Below are 23,994 nucleotides of genomic sequence, written 5' to 3'. Positions count from 1 at the left end.
TTGTACAGCAGAGTAAACCTGTAACCTAGATGAGCTGCATCAGAAGAAAAAAACCAAATTGTGCAGAAGCTTGTGTGATCTACTTTGTTCCAAGTTATATTTCATGCTAACACAAAACTACAATAAGGGAGTTTAAGTATCACACTTATCCTATTGAACTTGAAGATACAAGAATACTGTCAGATAATTAGGTTTAAACATAAAACAGTGCTTCCGCCTGCCCCCAAATACATCATGAAATTCCTTGTCATAGGCCAACACAAAGTCCAAATGATATAAAAGGATATGAAAGCAATCAGACTTTCCTCCATCAGTGTCTGCTGGTGGCCATTTAAAGAAATGCTGTAACTTCCAGTTAGGAAAACCCTGAATTATTGTCAGACATCAGGCAGGATGCTGTGCTATCACTGTCTGCTTAGACTTAAGTTGCTGCTCTTGTCAGAAGCAGATACTGAACTAAAGTGATCTTCAGTGTCACCCAGCACAGCCTCTTCCCCTAATGTTGCCATGCCTTGCTCTCTCTCAAATGTTTATGCTGCATTTGCAATAAAAGCAAATGTTTCAGCCACCTACCTGGATTTCTTCACCAGTTAACCATGAAGTTTTTGGTACAACTCCTTCAGGGGCGACACAAGTACCTTCCTCAGTTTCCGCATTGTAATAGTAATCATACATGTTTTTCATTACAAGTTTAATCCATGGACTTTCATTAAAACCTAAAACCAATACATACCATTAGTACACATTTATGCCCTGTTACACTGAAAAATTATAGCTCTCCCTACCCATTTCCCATGTCTACCTTTACTACAAAGCCATTTTACATGCAAAGCCACTACATATCTTGGCCAGTTTGTAGTAAGGATGTTTTAAAAATATCCTGTTAGGGGGATCAAGATCATTCTTCTAGAATGAAACAGCTACGAGGTTAGCACAGATCCACTGCTGGCTTCTCTAAACTCCAATCTGCCAAGTTAGTGCTTGCTCCTGAAACAGTGTGTGCTATGTCTTCCACCATCACTCACATAAATGGAACTGAGAATGTTTATAAAAAAATGTTGTTCTTGTCTTCTGGCCAAATGCTGGCCTTATTGACACTTAGCTCACAAAGGACATTTCCTATATCCACATCATTGTCTTGTTTAGTGCTTTGGTAAACAAGGCTGTATCCTGACAGGCAGGAAAAGCCTCATTTCCTCATGGACAAAAGGCCTGAAGGTAAAGCTGATACGGTCAGTTGTGCAAAATGCCCTCTCAAAACTCATGTTGCAGGATGAAACATGCCCATCTACTGAAGAAAGCGTACTACATTGACGGTAACTTTTTTTTTTAAATTGTTAGCTAATTTTGGCTGCATTAGTTATCACCAGCTTGCAGCTCTAACATGACAAAACATCCCATTGTCTTGCTATGGGCAGATTCTAGCACCAGCTTTTGCTGGTACCTGCTGCTCTGGCAATGCACAGGGACCATAAATGGGCCATGGACACTCTGGCAGAGCCTGGCTTGAGCTTTGACAGTAACACGTAAGGCTGAAGCGTGCAGCCTAACCCTTCTCTGCATCTGGTAACAGAAAAAAAAGAGAAAAATGGGAGAGTAATATGGTTTTCTGAGAGGATGGACTAGTCTATTGACAGTCACAGAGAAGCTGCCCTAAATTCACTCAGAGGCTAGTTTGAGGCTCTAGAAAGTCTTAGCTAGACTCTGGAAATAGCTAGACTCATTTCTTAGCCTGTACTGTGGTCTGGATGATGTGTGCAACAGTTCATCATGTAAAAAGCACTTGGACAAGTATAACATTTCTCAAAAGATTTAAAACCAGCAACTGTCTTCTTCAGTTTACAGTGATTTTAGGTAAGCCTTCTGTGCTGGTTTTCCAGTTGCCTCAGTGATATGGAGACGTAGAACTGTCCTGTTCAGGAAGGTTTTTACCTTCTACAGTTTTCAGGTTCTTGGCTTCAGAGAGGTTCCTGAAATAGGTTTCAGCACACTCAGGAATGACTCGTAATCCAAACTTGGACTGCAGTATCATCAGGATTGGCTGTGAATCACCCTTCTCCAAGCTCTTGTTAATCATTGATGTTCCAACAGCCACTAGGGTAAAATAATGACATAGAAAATTGAGTGGTTTATACTTTACGTACCCACAAGTCTAGCTTCCAACAACTTTGATAATGGACTTCTAAGGCTGGCACACACAGACAACATGACATACACAGCAATTCAGTGCTTTGCTCGTATGCAGCCTCCTTCATGCTTGTAAGGACAAGTATTTCAGAGAACAGCAAGCTTGTTAGATAGAAAGCGTGCACTCCACCCAGGCTGGGATGCAGCTACAGCACAACTGAGAGCAGTCTGAGGGCATAGCTGCTCCCCCATCAAGAGACACACCAGATGACACCAGGGTAGAGGTTGAGGACAGCAGGTACCCCCCCTCAGCCTGCCCTAACAGACAGGCCATCGTCTGCTGATCACTAGGGAGCCTTCTAGAGATGCATGAAGTCATTAGGTTACAAGCTGTAAACATTCACTTCTACTGTACAAAATGGGAATAAAAACTGATTGCCTTGAGCAAAGTCTTGCAACTAACAGCATCCTAGTTGGGATCCTGAAGCAACCCTTTCTTGTCCTCACCCCCTGGGAGCTTGTTTAAAGCTGATGCAGCAAATTCATGCCCTAAAGTTTGCCAGAGGTGCAGCTTTTGCTCCCAGGTCACATAAAAGTGCCCTGAGAGGTGATGGTGTGAAGCATGTTCAAACCTGAGGTTGTATGACATTACCCATACTCTGATTCAGGACTTCCTAAGCATCCTTTGCTTTGTGCAGGTCCCGCCATCACAGAAGGAGCTGATACCACCATACCTGACAGCATATAGCAGCACACACCACTTCAAAGCGCCTTACAAACTAGATGTATATGCTGCTTTAGAAACTTCTGTTCTGGTCTTTAATGGTGTTCCTTCACACCTAAATTCAAGATCTATGCACAGAAGAACAAGTGAATAGACATATGGCTAGCAAATATACATTATATACTGGTTTAAGTGAACCTGGCTACCTTTGCATCCCGCAGCTGCACTTCATGCTGAAACACCAAACACTTTTCCTTCTCTTGTGTATATCCAGATCAATACAAAAAAGGTCCCTCCCCACACTCAGTGCCCTGCCTACACAGAGCTGACCCAAAAGGTGCTCGCTATGAGGAGCCTACATACAGAAGGCACTGCATGAGGCTGAGCTAGCAGGAGAGCATTTCAGCAAGAGAAAGTTTTTCTTTGTCGTTAGTTCAACTAAGGTGAAATGGGTAACTTTGGCTAGACAATAACAGATCAATCTCCAAATACCTTGGCAGCCAGCTGAGAAACAAAGTGAACACACAGTACCACACCACCACCACCATCTGTATTTCTACCAGATAGCATCCTGCTATTTTTCTGTGCTTTGAAACAGACCCCTACCAAGCACACATGTGCTCCCCACGAGACTAGAAATGACTTTGTAATGCAGCTGTGGTATCGCGATGCTCAGGCATCCGGCCTCAGCAGCAAGGAAGCAGGAAAAACTGGGAAGCCACACATTACCAGCTTGCTGCTGCTGGCCCAGCTGGCTCTGGGGGCTCAGCCTTATCCATACACAGTCCCATGTGCTTCATCAACTGTGGTCACCAGTATTTGAACGCTTTTCTTCCTCCTTTTCATCCTATACTTACAGGTGCTGGAAGCTATTGTTACAAAGACAAAAGAGCACACAACCTAGCTGAGGGTTGTTTCTGTAGGTACCCCTGCTGCCTGGCTTTTCCTCATCTTTTAATTAATTATGCTTTTATTTTTGAAGGAAAACGTAAGAAAAATATTTAGTAGGGAAAAAGTCAAATTCAACGGAAATTATTCTTTCCATTGAAGTGCTAGCAATTAGTACTGCAGCTGTTGCTCTAAAGAAGGGCCATGTGAACCCTGTAAAATTACAAGTTAAACGGACCTTAGCCATCCTTAGGTGCAGGAGAACTGTGGGCTCCAGTCTGCTACTGCAGCAGTTGGGATGCCAGTACCAGACCACACTCTGAAGGGCTCTTTTCCACACCCATCCTCCCTTCAAACAGCTGTGATACGCAAAGATGCAGCTGTCTGGTGTGATAAGCCTGAACTCTCAACAGGGCCAAAGATCATCTTTTTCCTATAACATGGACTCTCTCATAACAGATCCTGCTTTGACAGACAGACTCTTCCTGTGCAAGACTAAGGTCAGTATTTCTGTCTATTCCTGAAGGCTATACAGCTGATATTTGGCCAACCTCATTTTGTCCTCCACTTAGATAAGGAGTACAATGGTTGGACTGATTCAAGAAGTGAAGCAAGGCGATGCAAACTGCACAGCAAACACCACAAAGAATTAGGAAGCACACCAGCATTTACTGAACACGTCTTCCTAAATGAAGATACAGAGTCCTTCACTGACAGGGAAGACAGTTTGTAAAAACCTTTTAGAATTTTAATATGGTAGTATTTAATATTTATACAAGGCATAAAAACTAGTTTGGAAGGAATCAAGACTGTTTCAGCAGAGCGGCCAGTACCTTCTTTTATTTTGGTGCTTAGTTTATTGCCATTACTGCAGCAATCTCAAAAATACACTTTGTTCTGACTGAAAAATAAACCTTTGGCTGCCTTGCAGAAGTTTTGGAGTGGGACATGGGGAGCTGTTTGCCTTTTAAAAATAGTATCTCTAAGATAGATCAGAATAGAAGTTCATTTCCAAGTTGTGATCAAACTAAACTTTAAGTTTAGACTACATGTACACAACACACAACACACTAACTTCCTGAGTCAGGATGTGTTTGTTATAGGAAGTATCAGGTTCTGTGCCGCAGGGAAATTTTAAATCTCAGTTTTTAGCTGCAGAAATCTTAGAGCTTTTCTGAAGAATGTGCTGTGCTGACACTGCTTCCTTTCAACCCAGAGGGCAGAGTACAGGAGATTAGCAGTTATTTCCACAAGTGACTTGTTAAAACAGTTCTACTGATCATCCTTGATTGTGAAGAGCTGTGCATTTACTACAAACACAGATCATATGAAAAGGTTTTACTACAACTAGCTCGTGGATAAAGCTGGAGCAGTGGCCTATCACTAGCAACATTGTGTGGTATTGGTATATGGATAATGCTGTGCTAATTTCTGCAGGCCATTTATGAGGTATATTCTTAATGCTTTTACACCAGTGGACACAAACGAGGATGTTTTCATGCTCTTTAGCTTTAACTTACATCTGTTCATAAGCTATGCATTTCCTTCCCTTCTCTACGCTCAGATATTTCCTCATGCCTCTAGGTAGCATTGATGGGAAGCCGGTTTTGTCCACCAAAGAAGGTATCAGCACTCCTGAGTACAAGAGCTCCTTTGGGACAATGTGTATGCGTGTGACCCCATCTCAGAAAACACAAGTCAGGTGCTTTTCACTGCAGACGCATGACTCACAAAAATACTTCAAGTGTCTTCAGTGTATCTGACTGGTTACATTAAGACTGTTAATTGATTAAATAATTTCTAAATTAACAGTAACACTAAATGCAATGTTTCTGTAGCAGGGGTAGAAGATTTTGTAATAGCTAGCTGTGTTTGTTTTCTTCCACCCACAACTTCCCAAGCACTAACTACTGACATAGCCTGTCTGTAAGCAAACAGGCTGCTGCACTGCACTAACGAAAGCTGAATGCAGCACTGCAGGAATGCACCTACTTCAGCAGTTGTATTCACAAGCTCTTAGGGTGCAAAAGAAGGCAACACTGACTCACCAAAGCCAAGTCAAGCAGAAGGTGAACCAATACCCAGTGTCAAGCTAACAGCCTTGGCTGGTCTGTGCTGGCCCCAGGCAGGAACAGGTAGGGGTGTCACCGTGCTCTCCAGTGTGCCCCATACACCCAGCTACTTTTGCTTCTACATTACTTGCCCAAGTTAATTTTTAAAAAATATTCATAATATGTAAATAATTATATTCAATCCAAACTTTGACAGAAGTTGTTGAGTGCATCCAGTACAAAATGCTCTGACAAGCCTCAGCTTTTTTCCTACAGATTTCCTCTTCTTTACAGATTGGAAGAGCATGCATTTCCCCAAAAAGCCCAAGTGCTCTTTTGACACTACTTTTAAAGTTAACATGTTCCTATTTTTTTTTTGTTAGCACTTAATAGAAGGCATTATAATAAAATAGGAATAATCAAAGTTGTGAACATGTAAGAATTTGCTCTTAAAACATGCATCAAAATTTTAGTCTTACATAAGCAAAATAATCTCCTGAACAGTATATTCCTTCTCATTCACATATGCTTCTGTTTCACCAGCTATGTGAAGATATACTGACACTAGAAATCTTGGTCATGATGTTAAGCTATATAACCAAATCCACCAAATTATTAGCCAAGCCTTAAGGATTACCACTTTAGATAAAACCAATACCACCCCTGGAGATCTAAGTCACCCTCATTTCAGTATGATAAAGAACACGCATTCATTTCTTTTTATGTATTTAAAGGGCTGCTACACTTCCCTGAAGTGGAAAAAATAAATTACCAATTTCAACTTTTCAAGACTAATAAAAACAAGAGCAATGCAGATGCAGGTTAATGCTTACAGATTGCCGCTTCTTTTATATTGTTATTGGCATCACTGATTCCCTTTTGTATTTCATCCAGCCACAGAAGCTCTGATTCATCTTGGGATTCCTGGAAAAAAAGATAGAGAAAAGCCTTGAAAAAACTGAATTATAACAAAAGTTGTCTGAACGTACTGATGGAGCTCCAATATACAATCTATTATTGCAAACCCCTTAGACACTAAAAAGAATTTAACTGTTTAAAATCAGCAATAAAACACGTTCATATTTTATTTACTGACTTGAATAAGCTCCTGTTCAAATACAAAGCTCTGCAAGTTTTCACGTATAGAAGACACTATCCTGCTAAAGATCAATAAAAATTTTGATCAAAGCTAGAAATGTTTTCATTTCCATGATGTGTAGGCAAAATAATCTGACTGTCGAGTAAAACCACACATTATCAGGTAGCACTGTGATAGCCGCATAAAGATGCCAAAGCAGAAGACGGCAGAAGGCTGGTTTGTTTCAGAATCCCTTATTTGGAAAGGATCCACATGTACATGTGAATACACATTACATTAGAAAATAACAGCAAAAACTGTCAGAGAAAGACAGCTCAGCTTTAGTAATGATGACTTAGCTCAGGTGGCAAATGTTTCAGGAATTAAGCAGCAGAGCAGGTCTCACTATTCCTACAGGCTAAAAATGCATGGCATTAAACCCAAGTCAAAATAGAAGGTGCAGGGAAGGGGGCTCAGCATCCCCACCAACCAGCCCTGCTCTGGCTGCCGAGGTTCACAGGTGAACCAACACTTCAGCTGAGAAAATAGGGGTTTGGAGCTAAAGTGACATTTAAAAGGTAATGAAGTAGGTGGGGCAACAAAATTCATTCTGAAGAGGAAAGAGGAGTGCCAGGTCTATAATAGACTAATGATGAGAGAAATTGGAATGTATTCGATAAAGATCTAGGAGTATATACACACAAATACTTCAGGAAAAAAAAAACTAAACCAGAAACTCTTTCAAGCTAAAACAGTGTGGACAAAGAACCAGCTTCACAATGAATATCCCTGGTTTTGCACCCAACTCCAGGCCAAAAATCCAACAATTCTGTTATCTGCAGAAATTACAAAGAGAAGACAGGGTTAAAAACCCCTAAAGACAGACTCTTCAGTTTGCATCATATATGTAAACAAGGTAGCAGAATATCTAAATAAAATCAAGTAGTGTCAGGCAATCGCATAACAGTGGACACACACCACAAGTTTTTCTAAGAAGAAAGTTAAAGTTAACATTTGGGAGAGTGTATACTAAATTCCCAAACTAAAGCTGATAATTTTGAGAAAAGGATTGAGAAACTGAAAAGAATTCCTTATCTGGCATCCAGCTTTTACACACTAAATACAAAAACAGACACAAATACTGCTCTGGAGCCAAGTACAGCTTATACCGAGCCTCACTGCTAGCTTGGAAGCCAGACTGAGAGTTGGGCTAATTTTGTCTGCTGAAGCAAGCTGTTGTTATTTGTCATTCAAGGAAGGGGGAAAAAAAAAAAAAAAAGGCAGAGAAAAAGGAAGGGATCAACAAAACACTAGATGAAAATAGGGGAAAGGTTTTAGAGGCTGCAGGCCATGGAGGGGTGGGAACTGTCCGAGCAGAGCCAGCAGCTGGATCGAAGGAACAGACAGCTAACAGTTGGTAGGGAGGTACACGGGAAAAGCAGAGCACAGTTTTCTTAAGGCATGTTTCTGTGTGTGGCTTGCTTTCACCTTTGCATTTGCTAAACTGAGATCACCACACTCTTCTCCAAGCCTGGCTTCTTCCTTGAGAAAGGTACAGAGTTCAGCAACACGTCATTTCGGATTGTGGATGAGACCCTTGAGGATTTACTAAACATACCCTTTGATTTTTCCATAAAACACCTTTTTTACCCTCAAATAGCTGTATGTACAAATTCCAGTAGATCCCCCCCCACATTGGCTTCAGGCTCATGGTAAATTAGGAGTTAAACTGCTGCTGTAAAGCAATTTTATCTCTGTGTTGGGCAGAGGCTGAAACTGAGTCATGTGTGCATATTTGGATACGTCACACCCTCTTGCTGTAGTAGACAAAGAACAAACTAGCTCCTTACCGTAAACCTCATGCCTACAGGATGCTTCTGGAGGACAGATCAATCATTCTTTAGTCCCTTAGAGAGGGGAAAAAAATCCCCCACAAAACACCTTTCGAGATGAACTAGATCAGCATCGTTGTTTGGCTAGCTGGATATCACGTACTACAATGAAGATACTGGTTTTCACTGGACTGCTCGCTCTTACCTCCAGTCTTTTCACAACAGGTGAGTCCTCCTTTCTGTATCTATTCCTTTTTGATAGTGTTGGCGCTTCACCAGCTTGAATGGGTTGTACATGCATGCTTACAGAAAACTATAGTCTAGGAAGTCTCACTTAAGGCAGATTTTTATTCTTCCATTTCAGTGACACCTTACCTCCCCACAGTCACTTTCTATAAGGAATTTTATTTAAGGGATCTTTCTGTGCTTACTGAGGACTCGTCTTCTCTCTAGTATTTCTGTAGTGATATGATAATCTTAAACCTGTAGAGTCTTGTTCTTTCTGCTTTAAAATGTTCAACAGAATTATGACCACAGATGGTGCTATTAGAAGGAAATGCTCAGATAACTATTGTGACAAAAATAACCAAAGGAAATAATCAAATAATAAGCCCATTTTTTAAAATCACTAGAATTAAAGCTGTTTTCAAACAAAGCTCATTTTTAAAAGTTAATTTTTATATATATATATATATATATATATATACACACACACATATATGCATGCATGCACATATATGTCTTTTAAAGAGTGACTAAAATTTATGTTCTGGATTAACCGTCCAGAAAATTACTAAAAGGGATGCAGTCTACTAACTATCATTGCAAAACATTCTACCATAAGTCTGCCAGTAAGCATTGATAAAACTGTTTTCCATATTTTATTCCAGTATGGAAGAGTAAAAGAAAAACGCACATGTTTTCATCCAAATTTGAGTTTGCTTCTGAATTCCAGTTTCAAGATGCATGCTCTAAGCTTTACACTAAGTCTTTCTGCATTAAACACAGCTAAGAAAGATTTTAAATGACAATATTAATTACACAGCTGTTTATTCTGCAAAATCTATTTTGCAACACATGATTTTAGAAAGTATTTTGAACACATTTGTGCTTTATCTGGATACATCAGTGTCTCTACAAAGTTCTCTACTAAAGACTGAGGAACAGAATATGTAAGGAACATATTAATAAAAGTGGCATCACTGACTTTGCCCACATGCTAACAATATTCACTGAAAATTTTCCTGCTGCATGAAAAGGTTACCAATAAATTTGATCTAATGTCAGTCCAAGCATTTGTTTTCAGTTCTCAAGACTGACTGCCCTTCCTCATATATGAGGAGCTGAAAAGACCTGGTTTGCTTTAGTCAGAAGCTGAAGAATAACATTAATTTGATATATGAGACCAAAAAATTGAAGGTTATGTCAACTTTCTAATTTGAAAGTTTCAGCCTGTATTAGGCAAGACAGTGCTTTTTGTATCTTTTGCAGTCATGCATTTCATCTGTGAAGTGACAAGGATAGTACCGCTGTTTGCTTTGGAAATTCTGATCAAGTCTAGACCAAGGCTTCTGTTTATATGATGAATTACCAACATTGCTACTACTGGGAAAAAACCCTCTACAGGTGACAAACATTCCACAAGTATCTGATATTTTTTTGCCAAAGATTACTAAAAGCATGCAAAATGCAGAAAGATCATCTTGATGCTAAATTCATGCTAAATTTTCAAGGTTGGGTGTGAGATGACAAGGTGAAGATTGTCCTTGAGTACATTTGATATGAACACCTAAAGCAAAGGAGAATGCCACCAAATCTTTTAAACATATATTGTTTTTCACATGGAGATGTTTACCTTTCTCCATACCTGAAGGTGAATTATATTGCTAATCCAGTAGTTTGTCCTTAACAATTTTAACTTTTTTTTTAAGCTTCAGAATTTTCACTGAATGGCTCTGCAATTAAAACAGTGTCTCTTATTAAGACTTTCCGTGGAATTTCAGCAAGAGACTATGATTACATCCCCCCTTATGCTATAGAAGGGGAGACAACGACCATCCATATCACAGAACAGAAATGCTCTTCAAAAAAGTCAAATGACTCCACCTTAACAGAAGTGAACAACACCACAGTGGAGTACCTGACCAGTTCTCTGAGCACCAAGCTAATACCCGCTGTCTACCTCAGTGCTGTTTTATTGGGTGTACCGTCTAATGCCATCATTTTGTGGATGCTGCTCTTCAGGATCCGGTCAGTGTGCACTGCCATCCTCTACACAAACTTGGCAGTTTCAGATCTGCTCTTCTGCATCATGCTGCCCTTCAAAATAGCATACCACATCAATGGGAACAACTGGATTTTTGGGGAAATCATGTGTCGAACTACCACTGTGGTGTTTTACGGAAACATGTACTGCTCCATTCTGCTGCTCACATGCATCAGCGTCAGCCGCTACGTGGCCATCGTTCACCCCTTTACCTACAAGAGCCTGCCAAAACGTGCCTATGCCATTGCAGTCTGCGCTACCGTGTGGACCATCGTTTTCTTGTACATGCTTCCACTTTGCATAATGCAGCAAAGCTATTATGTGAAACAACTGGACGTTTTTACCTGCCATGACGTGCAAAATGCCTGTGAAAAAATATCTTCCTTCCAGTTCTACTACTATATTTCTTTAGCTATCTTTGGGTTTTTAATACCTCTTGCAACTATTGTTTTTTGCTATGTCTCAATTATACGAACACTTAAGACTCATGAATGGTTCTGGTACGTTAAAGTCAGTCTTTTGATCCTTACCATCTTTGCTATTTGCTTTGTGCCAAGTAATATTATCCTTATTATCCATCACATCAACTACTACTATTACAACACAGATGGGTTGTATTCTTTTTATCTAATTGCTTTATGCCTTAGCAGCTTAAACAGTTGTCTTGATCCTTTCCTTTATTTTCTGATGTCAAAAATTAGAAGTCAATCCAATATTTATCTAACAATGGTTAAAATATCCAGGGAAAAATGAATTTATTTCTATATTTATATTATGGGAATTATGATTTTGTATGGCATTAACCAGGGCAGCAACAAACCTCAAGTGCAACAATTAAACTTAAAAAATTAAAAAGTGTTAAAAAACCCCACAATCTCAGTAAAATTTACTTCCTTCCACACACCACACAAGAAATACGCTTTTCTAGCTCTATAATTCTGTCACTCGTATTGCAACATCTGGTGTACCTAGATTCAGGGAAGTGGCTCTGCCACCTCCATTTCCTTCTGAGAAGATCACTTTCATGGCCATGGAGAAGAAACCAGGATATCAGTCACCACAGCCTCCGAACACCAGAAGAGGGATCAATAGCTGAACGGTACTTTTAGGTCCATTCATGATTTCCAAATACTTCAAATTAGCTCTCAGCCCACAATCACTGCAGGAACAGCGATATGAAAACAAGTTTTTGGCCCAGTGGAAATGTGAACAAGTAAAAGTGTCGTCTACATGCCTGGGAGCTGTCGAGCTTTGCAGAAGCTCCCTGTCACATAGCCAAGAGCAAATACTGCCCTGGATGTTGGAAATAAAGAGCCAGAGTCCCTATATGTTTAACAGCAGTAAATCTACAGCTGTAGACATGGAGCCTGACACTTCCAAGGCAGCATCTCCTATAAGGCTGCTTAACCAGCTTTGCATTGCAGACTTGTTCTTCCACTTCGTCAGTGCCTGCACTCCTCTAGCCCATGAGGATTGCTGGGAGCTAACCCTTATCAGTGTGAATCCAGGCATGTATTATTCTTGCTTGGTAAGCAAAACAGGGAAGCTATTTTGTAGTATTCTCTATTTCCACATCCTCACAGGAAACATCTAGTGTTACAAATACCGAAGCTAGTTGTGATTGATTGTCCGCATTAATAAAGCAAAGGGTCAGCTTTTACATTTATGGAAACTCAAGAGCTATATATATACTAACTGTAAGTTCCTACAAAATGAGCTCAGTGGTTAGCGCATTTGTATTTGTAACTGCAGCGTGTAAGACAGCGATGAGAAAAGATGTTTTACAAAAAAAGATTTTTTTTTTACAGGAGTATTGTAAAAAACTTTACTTAAATAAAATAATTTGCACTGGAAAATGTCTTCAAGGAATTTGCATCCTGGGAAGACTCCCCCTTTTCAATTTCTTCTTGCTCCTAATTGAAGTTAGTTTTAATCATGCCATTACCTCAACATGAACAAGAACAGATTTTAAAGATAACTTTAAAATAATCAAGGTGTTATACAACTATTGTAAATACAAAAAGCGTGGACTTAACTGTAAAACCTGTGTGCCTATCACTCAAAAAATCAAATAACACAGGAACCATTTCAGAGTTTGGCACATCTGCTTAACTTCTCATGTATCCATAATACATTCCCTCAACACAGGGTCTCCCTTCCCTGGGACCTGAACACACTTGGTTTGAAATGGCCTTGAGAACTGTTAGAAGCTGTGGTTTAAGATTACAGGAATAAATAAATTCCAGGTTTGCATTTTCAGTTTCAAGCAAGAAACAAGTAGGTGTGATCTGAGATTAAGACCTGTAACGGGTACTGGGAGATTTGGGTGCAGACTCTACTTTCCCAAAGCCACCACAGCTACAGGGACGTGACAGCAGGCTGGTTAGAATAAGCAAACAGGTTTGACCGATATGTTTTTCCAGACACTGAGGAACACAGGAAGTTCACAGGCAGACCTGTCTGATCCTTGTAAATCAAATACTTCCTTTTGCCATGGCTCACTCTTAAAACATGCTAAATACAATTAAAGGCAGATCTGCTTTCTAAACAGGGCTCAAAGAGTGGGAAACAGACAGAGTTTAGTCATTGCACGATCTTTTCAATTGTGTTTGGGTTTCTTTTTTTTAAGGAAAGTTCAATCCAAATCATACCTTTAACTAAGGAATGGTGATGTCTGTGTAACTAACCGGCATAGAGAGTAAGTCAGATTAACGCATCTGAATATTTCTCTTGGGAGCACATTTAGTACAATGTCTTGCTCTCTTCCTAAAGAGGAGCAATGGTCCTGTTTACAGAGGGGATGTTTTAAGTAGCTGTCAAAGGACAGCAGAGACAAAATATCTCAGGAGAGAAAGGCCAGCAGAAGCCTCTAGGAACGTCACAAATTTTTGAACAAGAAGATTTCAAAGAGATTACACCGTTTTTGTTCCAAAACTTGGAGAGACCCCCTTGTTTCCTATCGGCACATTCACACGGGGACAGGAGTAGGCACCGGGTTTGCACCCACCCCGGGAGTGCAGCGGCAGGCAGCAGGAGCAAGACAGGGCAGGGCTGCTCTGTGCAGCCACCTGGGCACCTGCGGGCTGTAGGTCTCTGCCTCAGGGACATCCCAGCTCGCTACGCGTGCACAAAGGGTCTGGCACGTCCCAAGCCAACACTGTGCAGCCACCACCCACGTGGACACTCTCTGCATGCAAATACCAACCCTGGCCCTTCCAGGGCTGCTAAAGTAGTCAGCTTTTCAGGATCCAGGGCTCAGTGAAACCAGTCCTTACCTGGGAACCCAAGCAAGAGATTGAGATGTGCAAACGGCTTTTGAAAGCTCTAATGGTGCATTGTGGAAACACAGTTTCACAGCAGGTACCACAGGTGAGGTGGCAAGATAGCTGGAAGATATTTCTACAAGCTGAAGTTCAGTGACTTTCTCCAGCTGACCATATTACTTCAGGAACACATGTGAATTGTAAGTGTGTTTTACAAGTACTGGACATTTTAAGTGCTGTGCTAGTAGCTTTAGTTAATCCTGTGTTCAGTCACATCCTGCAAGCTGTTAGGCTGATCTTTGTTTATGCTTCCCTGAGCTGTGATGCTAACCAGGTCACTGCTTTTGGGGAAGCAGATAGCAATATCCTGCTGAGATAAGTTTAAACTGAAGGCACATACAAGACAGCCAGTTTGTTGTTGCATGATAAAGCCAGAAATACGTAAAAAATCCACTATTATAACACACCAGATTTAAGCAACTAAGGCTTCTCAAAGTACTTTCCAGAGGTTTGTTAAGGAACACCATGACTTCAGCATGACTAGGACTCCTTTCTGGCAAAAGCCTCAAGTCGCATCCATATTGTAACTACCTGCCTGACACAGTCTAGTAACTAGATCCTTGCACAAATTCGTAACTATGTCAGGGCTGCTGCTGCCCTCGGTTTGTAATAGCTGCAGCGACCTAATAGAATTAAAAATGAAGCAAGGTTATGTCAAGTCAGTAGTGACACATACGCAGAATATGTCTTAGTATTAATCCATCGAGAATTAATCCCTTTTGCCAGTCAGAATAAGTTGTAGTGGAAAATTACTTAGTGCCAGTTTGTTTTCATTGGCTTATTTACAACCCCATTGGCACAGTTAATCCGAACATCAGGGGAACAGGACAAGGACACACATGTAAGTGAAAAGAACTAGCATTTCAGTTCTGACAAACAGCAACAGTTAAGGCTCTAACCTTGCATTTCTGTGCTTTGGCGTGGTACAGAACATCCTGATAATGCCTTGCATTTACTGGTCTCACATCTTGCAGCTTGGCTGTAGGCAACAGTAGAGCTTCTAGAGTTTTCTCAGGATTTCCTTGGTCAATTGCTTCATTAATGTGGCCAACTGCAATGATTCCTGTGAAACAGAAAAGTTATTAAAGACATAGTCATGAAAGAAAAATGTAACTTATCCGATATGAGGTACAAACAAAGCAGTAACATGAAGAACAGAAAAATCAAGTAACAAGAAGCAGAGGCAGCAAAAGAAGCTGAATTTAAATTATTTTTGCTCAAAAACTCATGTGAAGATATTAAGTTATACAGTTTTCCTTTCTGCCACTCTTATTGGTTCATCTGAACCTACCTCTTATAAAAATCAAATTTATCCTACCCAAAACCCAAAACCAGACTTCCTTACTTTCAGGACAGAAGTATCTCCATGAAGCTTAAGGAAAGGCTGGGCATCACATCTAAATATGTTTACCTACATATTGGCTTACAGTGCTGAAAGACTTATTTTCAGGTGATTTCAGACCAGATTACTTGAAACCCTGATTTGGACCAATACAAACATACTGACCCCCCAGCTACGGCATTACATTGCAACTTAACCTCATTTTTTAAACTTCACCTTAAATAACCAATCTGATAATGTTGACCTTATGAGAAATCACTTGATTGTTCAGACTAGTGGCACTCAGGACTTCAGTCAGCAAGTAACATGGCCCATTGTATTTAATAAAACCTCTAACTCATTTTCTTCACAGTGGTCTCAACATCTTATTTCCTCCTACCCCCAAACGGTGCTGAAATGTGCTGCTCAGGCTAATTTCTCCCTAAAGCCACCCCAGAAGGGCACCAGCCAAGGGCTTCCCCATCTCCTGTGAGGGATGGTATACCTGCTGGCAGTGGATCATCTCTCACCAAGTCTCTCCCAGACCCACCAAAGCCCAGCTGGCAGGGTCACAGATCCATGTCCTCATAAGGCTTTGGGAACAAGCAATTTTCTGGGGTGCTACCAAAGAGGGGCCGTGCAGACATGCAGGCTTGCTTATGGAAACAGAGGCCACCCTTCTTCCTCTCTTCTCTGCCCCAAATAACCATCGCTGGCCAGAAGCCAGTGTCACTGAAACCAAGTGCAACTATTTTAATACTAAATACTGACTCTCCTAGTGCAAGACCACCTTTCTTAAGGCCTGTTTCAACTTCTAGTGACCGCAGAGATTCAGACAAAAAAGTGATTATGTCAGTCAAATGAACTGCTCAGCATCCCACCAGGCTGGAGGGCACACATTGCGAGCAAGCCGCAAGGGTCCATGGCAACCACTTGACTAGATTTAGGAAGCAACAATCCAGTTAGTTTTAGTATTTCTGTAATAGAAAGCTTCCTTTACCAGTATGAAACAGTAGCACGCATGACACCAATGGCAGTGCAGGAAGGGCACACGCACCACACATGAAGGGCACACACACTGGAAACAGCCTGCACCTTACAAAGGCTCTCAAATTATATTTGACTGCTTCCCAAATGGCAAGCAGTCTGAAAGCTGCCCTCTCCTTTCTTGCTCCGGCAAATCAGGCATAACTCAATAGACTTAAATTTTAGTTAAAAAAAAAACAAAAACAAAAACCCACCATACTTCTGTATCAGTGGATAAACTTAATCCTTTAGCATTTTTGAAACCCAAATGACCAGCTATCATGTTTAGTGTAACACCACACTTTTAGGGCAATGCAGTTGCATTCAGCTTCAAAAATAAACTCTAAATCCATTTATATTAGGCAAAGTGGGAAGAAGAAGCTACTCTCAGATGCGAAATCAGGTTACCTAAAAGGAGAGCAGGACAGATGGTTGCACTGCATAACTTCTTACCAGCTGCCTTGTGAAAAACAAGGGCTTGGAAATAGTTTAACATTAAAAAACTTTTCCACAGGACACTGCCTGTAACTTCTTTCACTATCTCCTAATAAGCTTTTTGCTTACAATTTCTGCAAAATCCCCAAAGTGAGACCATCAAGTGCAAATACTGAAAGATACTGCCAAGTGGGCAGAACCATGGCATTTTTTTCAGCATCACAGAAGGCAGGCACCCTATGATATCTTTCAACCAGCCATAACATAACCAGGAATAATTCAAGGAGATTTAAAGACCAACAGGCATTCAAAATTATTGAATGCTTTTCTCTCTTGAAGAGTGTCTGTACAAGGCCATTCAGCACAGAATTTTATGTACCAAGGACGAGACTACCATCTCTGTGGGCAAGGTAGAGGAAGAATTACTTACTTTCATTTTCTTCTTGAATTTGCATAGTAACCATGTCAATGCAGTTCTGGATATCATTCCAGCTTAAATAATCTTGGCCTTGAGATGAAGCCTCTGACTTAATAGACAATAGTGTATCAGCATAACTACAAGAAGATATAAAATACAGAAGCGTACTTCATATACAAGAAACTGCCATAAAAAATTAGTCAGATGTATCATCCACCACTTAATGCCTAGTATTTTTTTCAATGAATTTCAGACAAACTCATCTCTTGCCAGAAATAATACAGGCATGCAAGCTGCCTTGCTGGTTCTACACATGCATTTCATGATCTGAAAAAATGGCCCTGTACACTAGTTCAGAGCACTTTTCCTGGCAACGTGGGATGATGGTAATACACACACTGGACGTACACTTTGCTGTATGGTGTTACAGATAAATCCTGCTCTGATTTGCCCTTCCAGCATTCAACAGCCTGCATTTAAGGGCTTCCTGAACTAGAGGTTACGTATCACTTTGCTAGTTGCCAAAAATGCTGTGCTCCATTAATTTATCAACTCTAATTTGAAATCTTATATATTCTTGAGGAATGACTCCCACTATTTAAGTGTTTTGTGAGATGGCAGTTCCTTATGTAAATTTTAAACTTGATATTTGATCGTGTCCAACCTTTTCTCGCTCCAATTCTCATAAAAAAATAAAAACTGAAGTTATAAGAGAAGCTGGCAACTTTTATTAACCTTCCCCACATCATTAACTTTTGCAGACCTCTGTCATATTTCCCCTATATTGTCTCTTCTAGGAAACACATTCCTAACAAGCTAATCTCTTCTGGTAGAAAGCCACTGAACACCATCTCCCTCACAGAACTTTTTCTAGCTTTACTGTATTCCTTCTGGTATTGTGCAGTCAAAGCTTCCTGCAATATTCAACATATGGTTGGCAGCACAGATTTACACAATGGCATAATAAAATTCTATTTTATTCTCTACTCCAACCAATTCCTAGAATTTCATTTGTATTGACTGGCAGCTTAATCTAAAGATCAGGTCACAGTAACACCAGCCAAAAAAGCTGCACTTGGACACTTTGGGGCCCATTTCTGTATATTTATAACATTGCTTCTCTTGCCCACAAGCACCACCTCACATTAGCAGAGCCCAAGTGGCAGAATAATTTTGCTCCACCTTATGGCATTCTGCTCCCTCTAACCAAAACACTGGCCTCTTATTCCTGTCCCGACTGCCCTCCCTCCAGCTTTGAGACACCTAGCAAGGGCCACTTTCAGACTCATGTCCCCTGGAAGCCTGGTGAAGATTTCAGCCACTGCTGTCGCTTTTGCCTAGTAATGCCTTCCAGCAGCAGATGGAGGTTTCCACCAGCTGTGACAGAGAGGCAAGAACCAGCCCATGCCCCCACACTCTCCCCCACATGCCAGGGGCTCAGGCCTTACAAATCATAATTTGGCCTGATATTTTTTGCAGGTACATAAGAGAGCACAGAGGTAGCAACACATGGCTGTGACCAGTCAGGCACGTAGCAATGCAAGCAGCTGGCAGCTGAGTGAAGGCTATAATTTAATGTTAAACATGCACATGTGCACAGTGTTACACTCTGCTTTTTAGCAAGCAGGACTGTGCTACATTTTTCAGACCTTTGCAATTCTCAGGCAAAAAAGGGGTCAGCCTTGTTTTAAGGGACTTCCTGGAGCTTAAGGCATTAAACACTACCTCATTCCAAAGATCTTCTTTCAGAATTGCAGAGAGGTTACTGATTAACAGTTTCCAGCTGCAGTTGGTTCACGTTTTAGTGTCTGCAAAAATTCTTGTCAGATCTTAATGTTTACTTTCTGAGGATATTTTCCCTGCACCTCACACATCCTCTGCCTTCAAACATCTGAGGTTGTGCGATTGCTTATACTTAAGGATACACAACTAGTTCAGCAATTGTCACATTATCCTTTATTAATTTATAACACAGATGTTTATCTTGCAGCTATTTCAGCTTCATAACCACAACACAGGAGAGCCCACCTAATAAAATGCCTACTTATCCTTTTTGCAGAAGTTGCCAAGTCTCACCCAGCCAAGACAAAATGAACCTTTACCGTTGAAAGCTTTCCTCTTCCAGATTATTGAAGCCAATGCATGGGTTTCTGAGATGATTCTTTATCATTAGGATGTCCTTATTTTCCAAGGCCTGGTTTAGCAACACAACAGCTGACAACATTTCTACTGCAATAGACAGTTCATCGTGTGCCAGGTAGTTCTGTAGGACAATAATGTATTGCAGTCAGGAAGCTAAATAAGCAGTGTAACAAATTTAAGTTACACAGTCTAGATACCATCAAGGAGATGGACTTGATTTAAAAAGCCTGGCAAATTTCCTAGTCACAGGCATATCAGATTAACACAACACTGGTGATAGAGTTTACTGGGTTTGCTACACCTTGAGCCTTTCATTCTTTTGCCCCACAATCCCATCTATTCTGGTCTTACCCTCATAGCAGGGGATTACTTTTCTACACAATATATAAAACAGAGTTTTTCATTAAGAGCATGCAACAATTAAAAAATGATAGTTGATTTGTTGCAACACAAGAGCTCAGCCAGAGCAAAGTGTGTCAAGAAACAAATTCTGTGATTCAATATTGCCTATTCAAGGAAAACCATTCATGCAATACATAATACCATGGCAAGAGAATTAAGTCTCATTTTACACAACAACATGCTATGTTTGTGCTCTTTCGTGGTTTGACTACATAACATCAGCGAGCAGGTTGTAAGCTTTTCACTCTTACCACAGCATTCTGTTGTTGGAGGTTGAACAGCTCAGTCTGATAGACAGCAGCAGCAAATGAGTGAACAACAGGCAGCTGCGCCTCCGGTTTCATCAGTGCAACCAGTGTTTTACTAGGATCACTGTTACGAATTGCAGTATTGATATTGTCAACTGCTATAAGTTCTAGAGAACAGCAGGGAAAGAAAAGCCTATTAATTTTCATATGCCATTTGCTTTTTATGCCATGTAGACGGCAGTTAGGCTATTCCAGAGAGTATAATTTGCTGTCATTAGAGAAGAAACATATTTGTGTGAGATTCTTGGAGACAGAACTACTGAATGTTTTAAAAACAGTGTCTATTCAAAGGTATGCAGCAAATAAATGACTGGAAGAATTTAAGGTTTCTGGACTTTTAGATATTAGAGACTGCTTATTGTACTTTTAACCCGAAACAAGGAGCTGACCCCATCCTAGCACAGAGAAAGACCTAACATCCCTCCTGGGTTTGCTTGCGGCAGGTACTGCTGGGTACATCAGCTGCAGCGCCTCAGTCTTGCTTCACCCCAAACACTCCTCTCCTGTGCCATGTTTCCTCCCTTGCCTCCTCCTTTTGGTAGGACTTAGCTAGCTAGAACGAGCCTGTCCTGCAACACCAACAAAATTTTTATTGTTCATTTCAGGAGGCCTGGTAGAAATCAGCCAAATATGTTGGGGGATTGAGATTTTCAGTAGCTGAACTGATGGAAAACCACATGCTACAGCTTCTAGGACTTCCTCTGCATGCCAGCACCTGTTTGTTTGTCTGTCTAACAGTGTGGAAGATCAGTCCTCACAAGCACTGCCATCTAGAAATTATCCCCTTCTCTACAGCTCAAATTTCAAATTAAACAGACCACCATAAAGGAGTATAAGCATAACCCTTTTTGGTACCTAAACAACTCATCTGTTTTGCTTATTGCTGAACTGACTTCAGCAGAAGTTTGAACCCCAGTAGAAAAATGCTGAAAAACACTTCCCACTTGGGCAGCTGCAAAACTCTTAAAACACACCTTAGCTTAGTCACAGCCACTGTAATTGCACACCTGAAGGAGCCAACTCTGGAGAAACCCAGGCCAGGACGCACCCAGGAACATGTTGTACAAGGGACTGCTCTTGTCTTGCACAAAAGGAAACAACCTTGAAGGTTAGTGTGCATGAGACAGAGTAAAGAATGACAATTACGTAAGTGTCATTTCCATCAGCAAAATAACCCCCACCTCTTCTACCTTATCTTATGGCTTTTCTGTATATTATTATCCAGGGAATGCTTTTAGTCACCACTAACTGCTCAAGTCTGTACAGGACTGCTTGTACAGCAGACACCATCCACAGTTCACGTATGCAGCAACACTCAGATCTTACTATTACAACACAGAGACTTTGAAAACCTTTCTAAGTAACAAGGCCCACCTAAACAAGCCCCCTGTGTCTCATCTCATTTGCTCTGAAGCATAGTCATATGGGGCCATTTTGTGATTGACGGGTCTGTCTGTTGGTTATTCCTGAGGTTAGAAAAAGGAAAGGTTCTCAAAGCTACAGCGTTCATGCTTTTTTTAGAGAAAAGACCAAAGAGGAAAAGAGTCAGAGTCCACTAATGGACTAGACGAGCTCTCTAGTTAATAACCAGCCTACTGATTTCTAATTCAGGAACTGAGCATGCAACTTGCAAAACACACTTTACATTGTTCACATTCCAGTAACAAAACAACTATTTTTTCCTTTTCAAACCAAACATAAGAAACAAGTTGCTCTCCAGATTGCTGTTATGGCTTTTCATACACCACATTTTTCCTTCTCATTTCCTTTACCAAGGAACAACTCTTTTAGAGGAAGTACTGCTTACCATGCCTAACCAATCTAAAATAAAATAAAGTTTGACTTGCTACCGCAAATGTATCTTCTGGCTTATGTTGACCTCACAGTACAGCCTTTAAGTCACATTACGAAAGCAATCAGCCTGGATTCAAAGCATTGGAAATAATACCAGAGACAAAACAGCCACTAAGCCATGCCTAGATGTAGCATGAAACGACAGCATTTTAACGAAAGCTGAACTTCCTAGCAAAGAAGTTCCCAGTCAAAAGCAGGAATACATGCACTGCAAATTTAGATCCCCCTTAACTATATTTTTTACAAACTATAACTTTTATCTTGTGACATTCTTAATAGGCTAAGAACAGGTCAGATTTAGGTATGTGTGTCTAAAAGTAAGAATAATTTTCCTCTGTGATGTGATTGCAAAATATTCTTCCATGTGATCATTCTATTTTTATTTTTCCATGTGATCATTCTATTTTAATTCTACAAGGATGGTCATTGCTTCCCAGTGAGAATTAATACTGCACTAATAAATATTTGTTCAAGCCATCAAGCCATGCATTGTCTTCAGTTTTAGCCAATGTGTTTACCAGTGGCTCAAGTTATTCAAAGAAAAAAGTGTTAGCTACCTTAGATAAGGATATATCCAATGCAGCACAGATTGATGACTTGGCAATTGTGACACCGAGATGAACACTTACGAAAATAAAATGCAACACATATGGTTTCAGTTTAAGAAACCTTGTTTACATGCAAGAAATGGTAGATTCAATTAATCAGCTTAACATAATTAAACAGTGATGGTAAAGAATGAGTATTAAAACAGTTACTCACTAAGCTTGTGAGCCTCAGCTTCCGCATTGGCAACACTAACTTCTTTCTGTATTTCACTTTTGTCGAGCATATTTGGAACCCCTGCTATCTAACAGATCAGAAAAAAAGATTTAATTATGCTTTTAAGTTTGATGGGAGATAAGGGATAAAAACCCTTTGACAGGACACTAGGATTTGATTGTACTATCCCCTGTGCATCAAATACAATGTCACAGTAAACACAGCATTAATCTGTCCCTGTGATTTTCATCTTTCTCAAAATGATGGGTTTTCTTCTTAAAACCCAACTGACTCTCATTTGCTGTTAATGATTCAATATTACCTTTTGTTGTACTCAGGTTATAACTTGTTTTCAAAACAAACATAGTATTAGGGGTTGCATGCTGTATCTCAAATTTTCATCTTGTATCTTAGTAACTACTTACAAGGGCATCATGCTCTTTAGAGCAAATGCAGCTACTCTGATGTCAATTAGTACAGTAGTTATTCTAAAACCTTTATAAAACTGTTTCATAAGTGATTCTGAAGGCAGATAAAAGCAATTTCTCTGGATTAAGATCAGCTAAGAAATGCAAACTGATGTGTAGTATCTGTTCCATTAAATTACCTGCATTTTCTGTTCTTTAGAATCACACAATTGCAATAGGTACCATGAGGAATTTTGCGGCAGAACTTCAAATAGGCTCAGAGCAGGACGGTTCAAACCTGCCATCAGTGCCACTTCATCTTGCCGGTCAATAGCCTCATTCACTTGGACTAAAGCTATGTGAACTGAAATGAAAACAATGCTTATAAACAGCAAATACGTTTCTGTGAAGAAGTAGTCCATTGCTGTCAGCATCTCACTTGTTATAAAAGCCAGTGAGGGTGGCAATCTTTATCCAGCAGAGGATTATCTATTTCAAGACCAGTCCTACAAAGGGAGTCTGGCTCTGCGCGAGCCTGTGTGGGAGCAGATCGACCACTGCTAACTGGAAGCTTAGGAATGAATTTTGGCTCTATATAGAAGAGGGGGACAAAATTTACAGTATTCTGCA

The 23,994-nt window shown here is 40.4% G+C and overlaps 2 protein-coding genes across 3 annotated transcripts in view; one reads left to right on the top strand and one right to left on the bottom strand.

Moving 5' to 3' along the window:
• IQGAP2 (IQ motif containing GTPase activating protein 2) overlaps positions 1-23,994 on the bottom strand; it is a 107,855-nt gene that overhangs the window by 25,632 nt on the left and 58,229 nt on the right. The window contains exons 9-17 of one of the 2 annotated variants that reach the window (XM_010582840.1): positions 23,565-23,728; positions 22,958-23,045; positions 20,285-20,448; positions 19,592-19,752; positions 17,502-17,626; positions 15,189-15,352; positions 6,624-6,714; positions 1,933-2,094; positions 574-716 (exon numbers count right to left, since the gene is read on the bottom strand). In XM_010582840.1, coding sequence (XP_010581142.1) covers positions 574-716; positions 1,933-2,094; positions 6,624-6,714; positions 15,189-15,352; positions 17,502-17,626; positions 19,592-19,752; positions 20,285-20,448; positions 22,958-23,045; positions 23,565-23,728 — 1,262 coding nt within the window. The remainder of the gene's footprint in view (positions 1-573; positions 717-1,932; positions 2,095-6,623; positions 6,715-15,188; positions 15,353-17,501; positions 17,627-19,591; positions 19,753-20,284; positions 20,449-22,957; positions 23,046-23,564; positions 23,729-23,994) is intronic. The other variant, XM_010582841.1, reaches the window with a different exon arrangement.
• On the top strand, positions 8,782-11,814 carry F2RL2 (coagulation factor II (thrombin) receptor-like 2). Its single transcript, XM_010582839.1, has 2 exons — positions 8,782-8,925; positions 10,638-11,814. Exons 1-2 carry the CDS (start codon positions 8,868-8,870, stop codon positions 11,717-11,719), a joined length of 1,140 nt encoding a protein of 379 aa, XP_010581141.1. The 5' UTR covers positions 8,782-8,867; the 3' UTR covers positions 11,720-11,814.

Source organism: Haliaeetus leucocephalus, unplaced genomic scaffold, assembly GCF_000737465.1.
Source record: "Haliaeetus leucocephalus isolate CR32 unplaced genomic scaffold, Haliaeetus_leucocephalus-4.0 Scaffold849, whole genome shotgun sequence".
NCBI lineage: Eukaryota > Metazoa > Chordata > Aves > Accipitriformes > Accipitridae > Haliaeetus > Haliaeetus leucocephalus.
This window is presented reverse-complemented; position numbering and strand designations above follow the sequence as displayed.

Coding starts and splice junctions, on each gene's coding strand:
- F2RL2 (XM_010582839.1), top strand. CDS start 8,868: ATGAAGATACTGGTTTTCACTGGACTGCTCGCTCTTACCTCCAGTCTT. Junction 8,926..10,637: donor CTCCAGTCTTTTCACAACAG/GTGAGTCCTCCT, acceptor TTTAAGCTTCAG/AATTTTCACTGAATGGCTCT.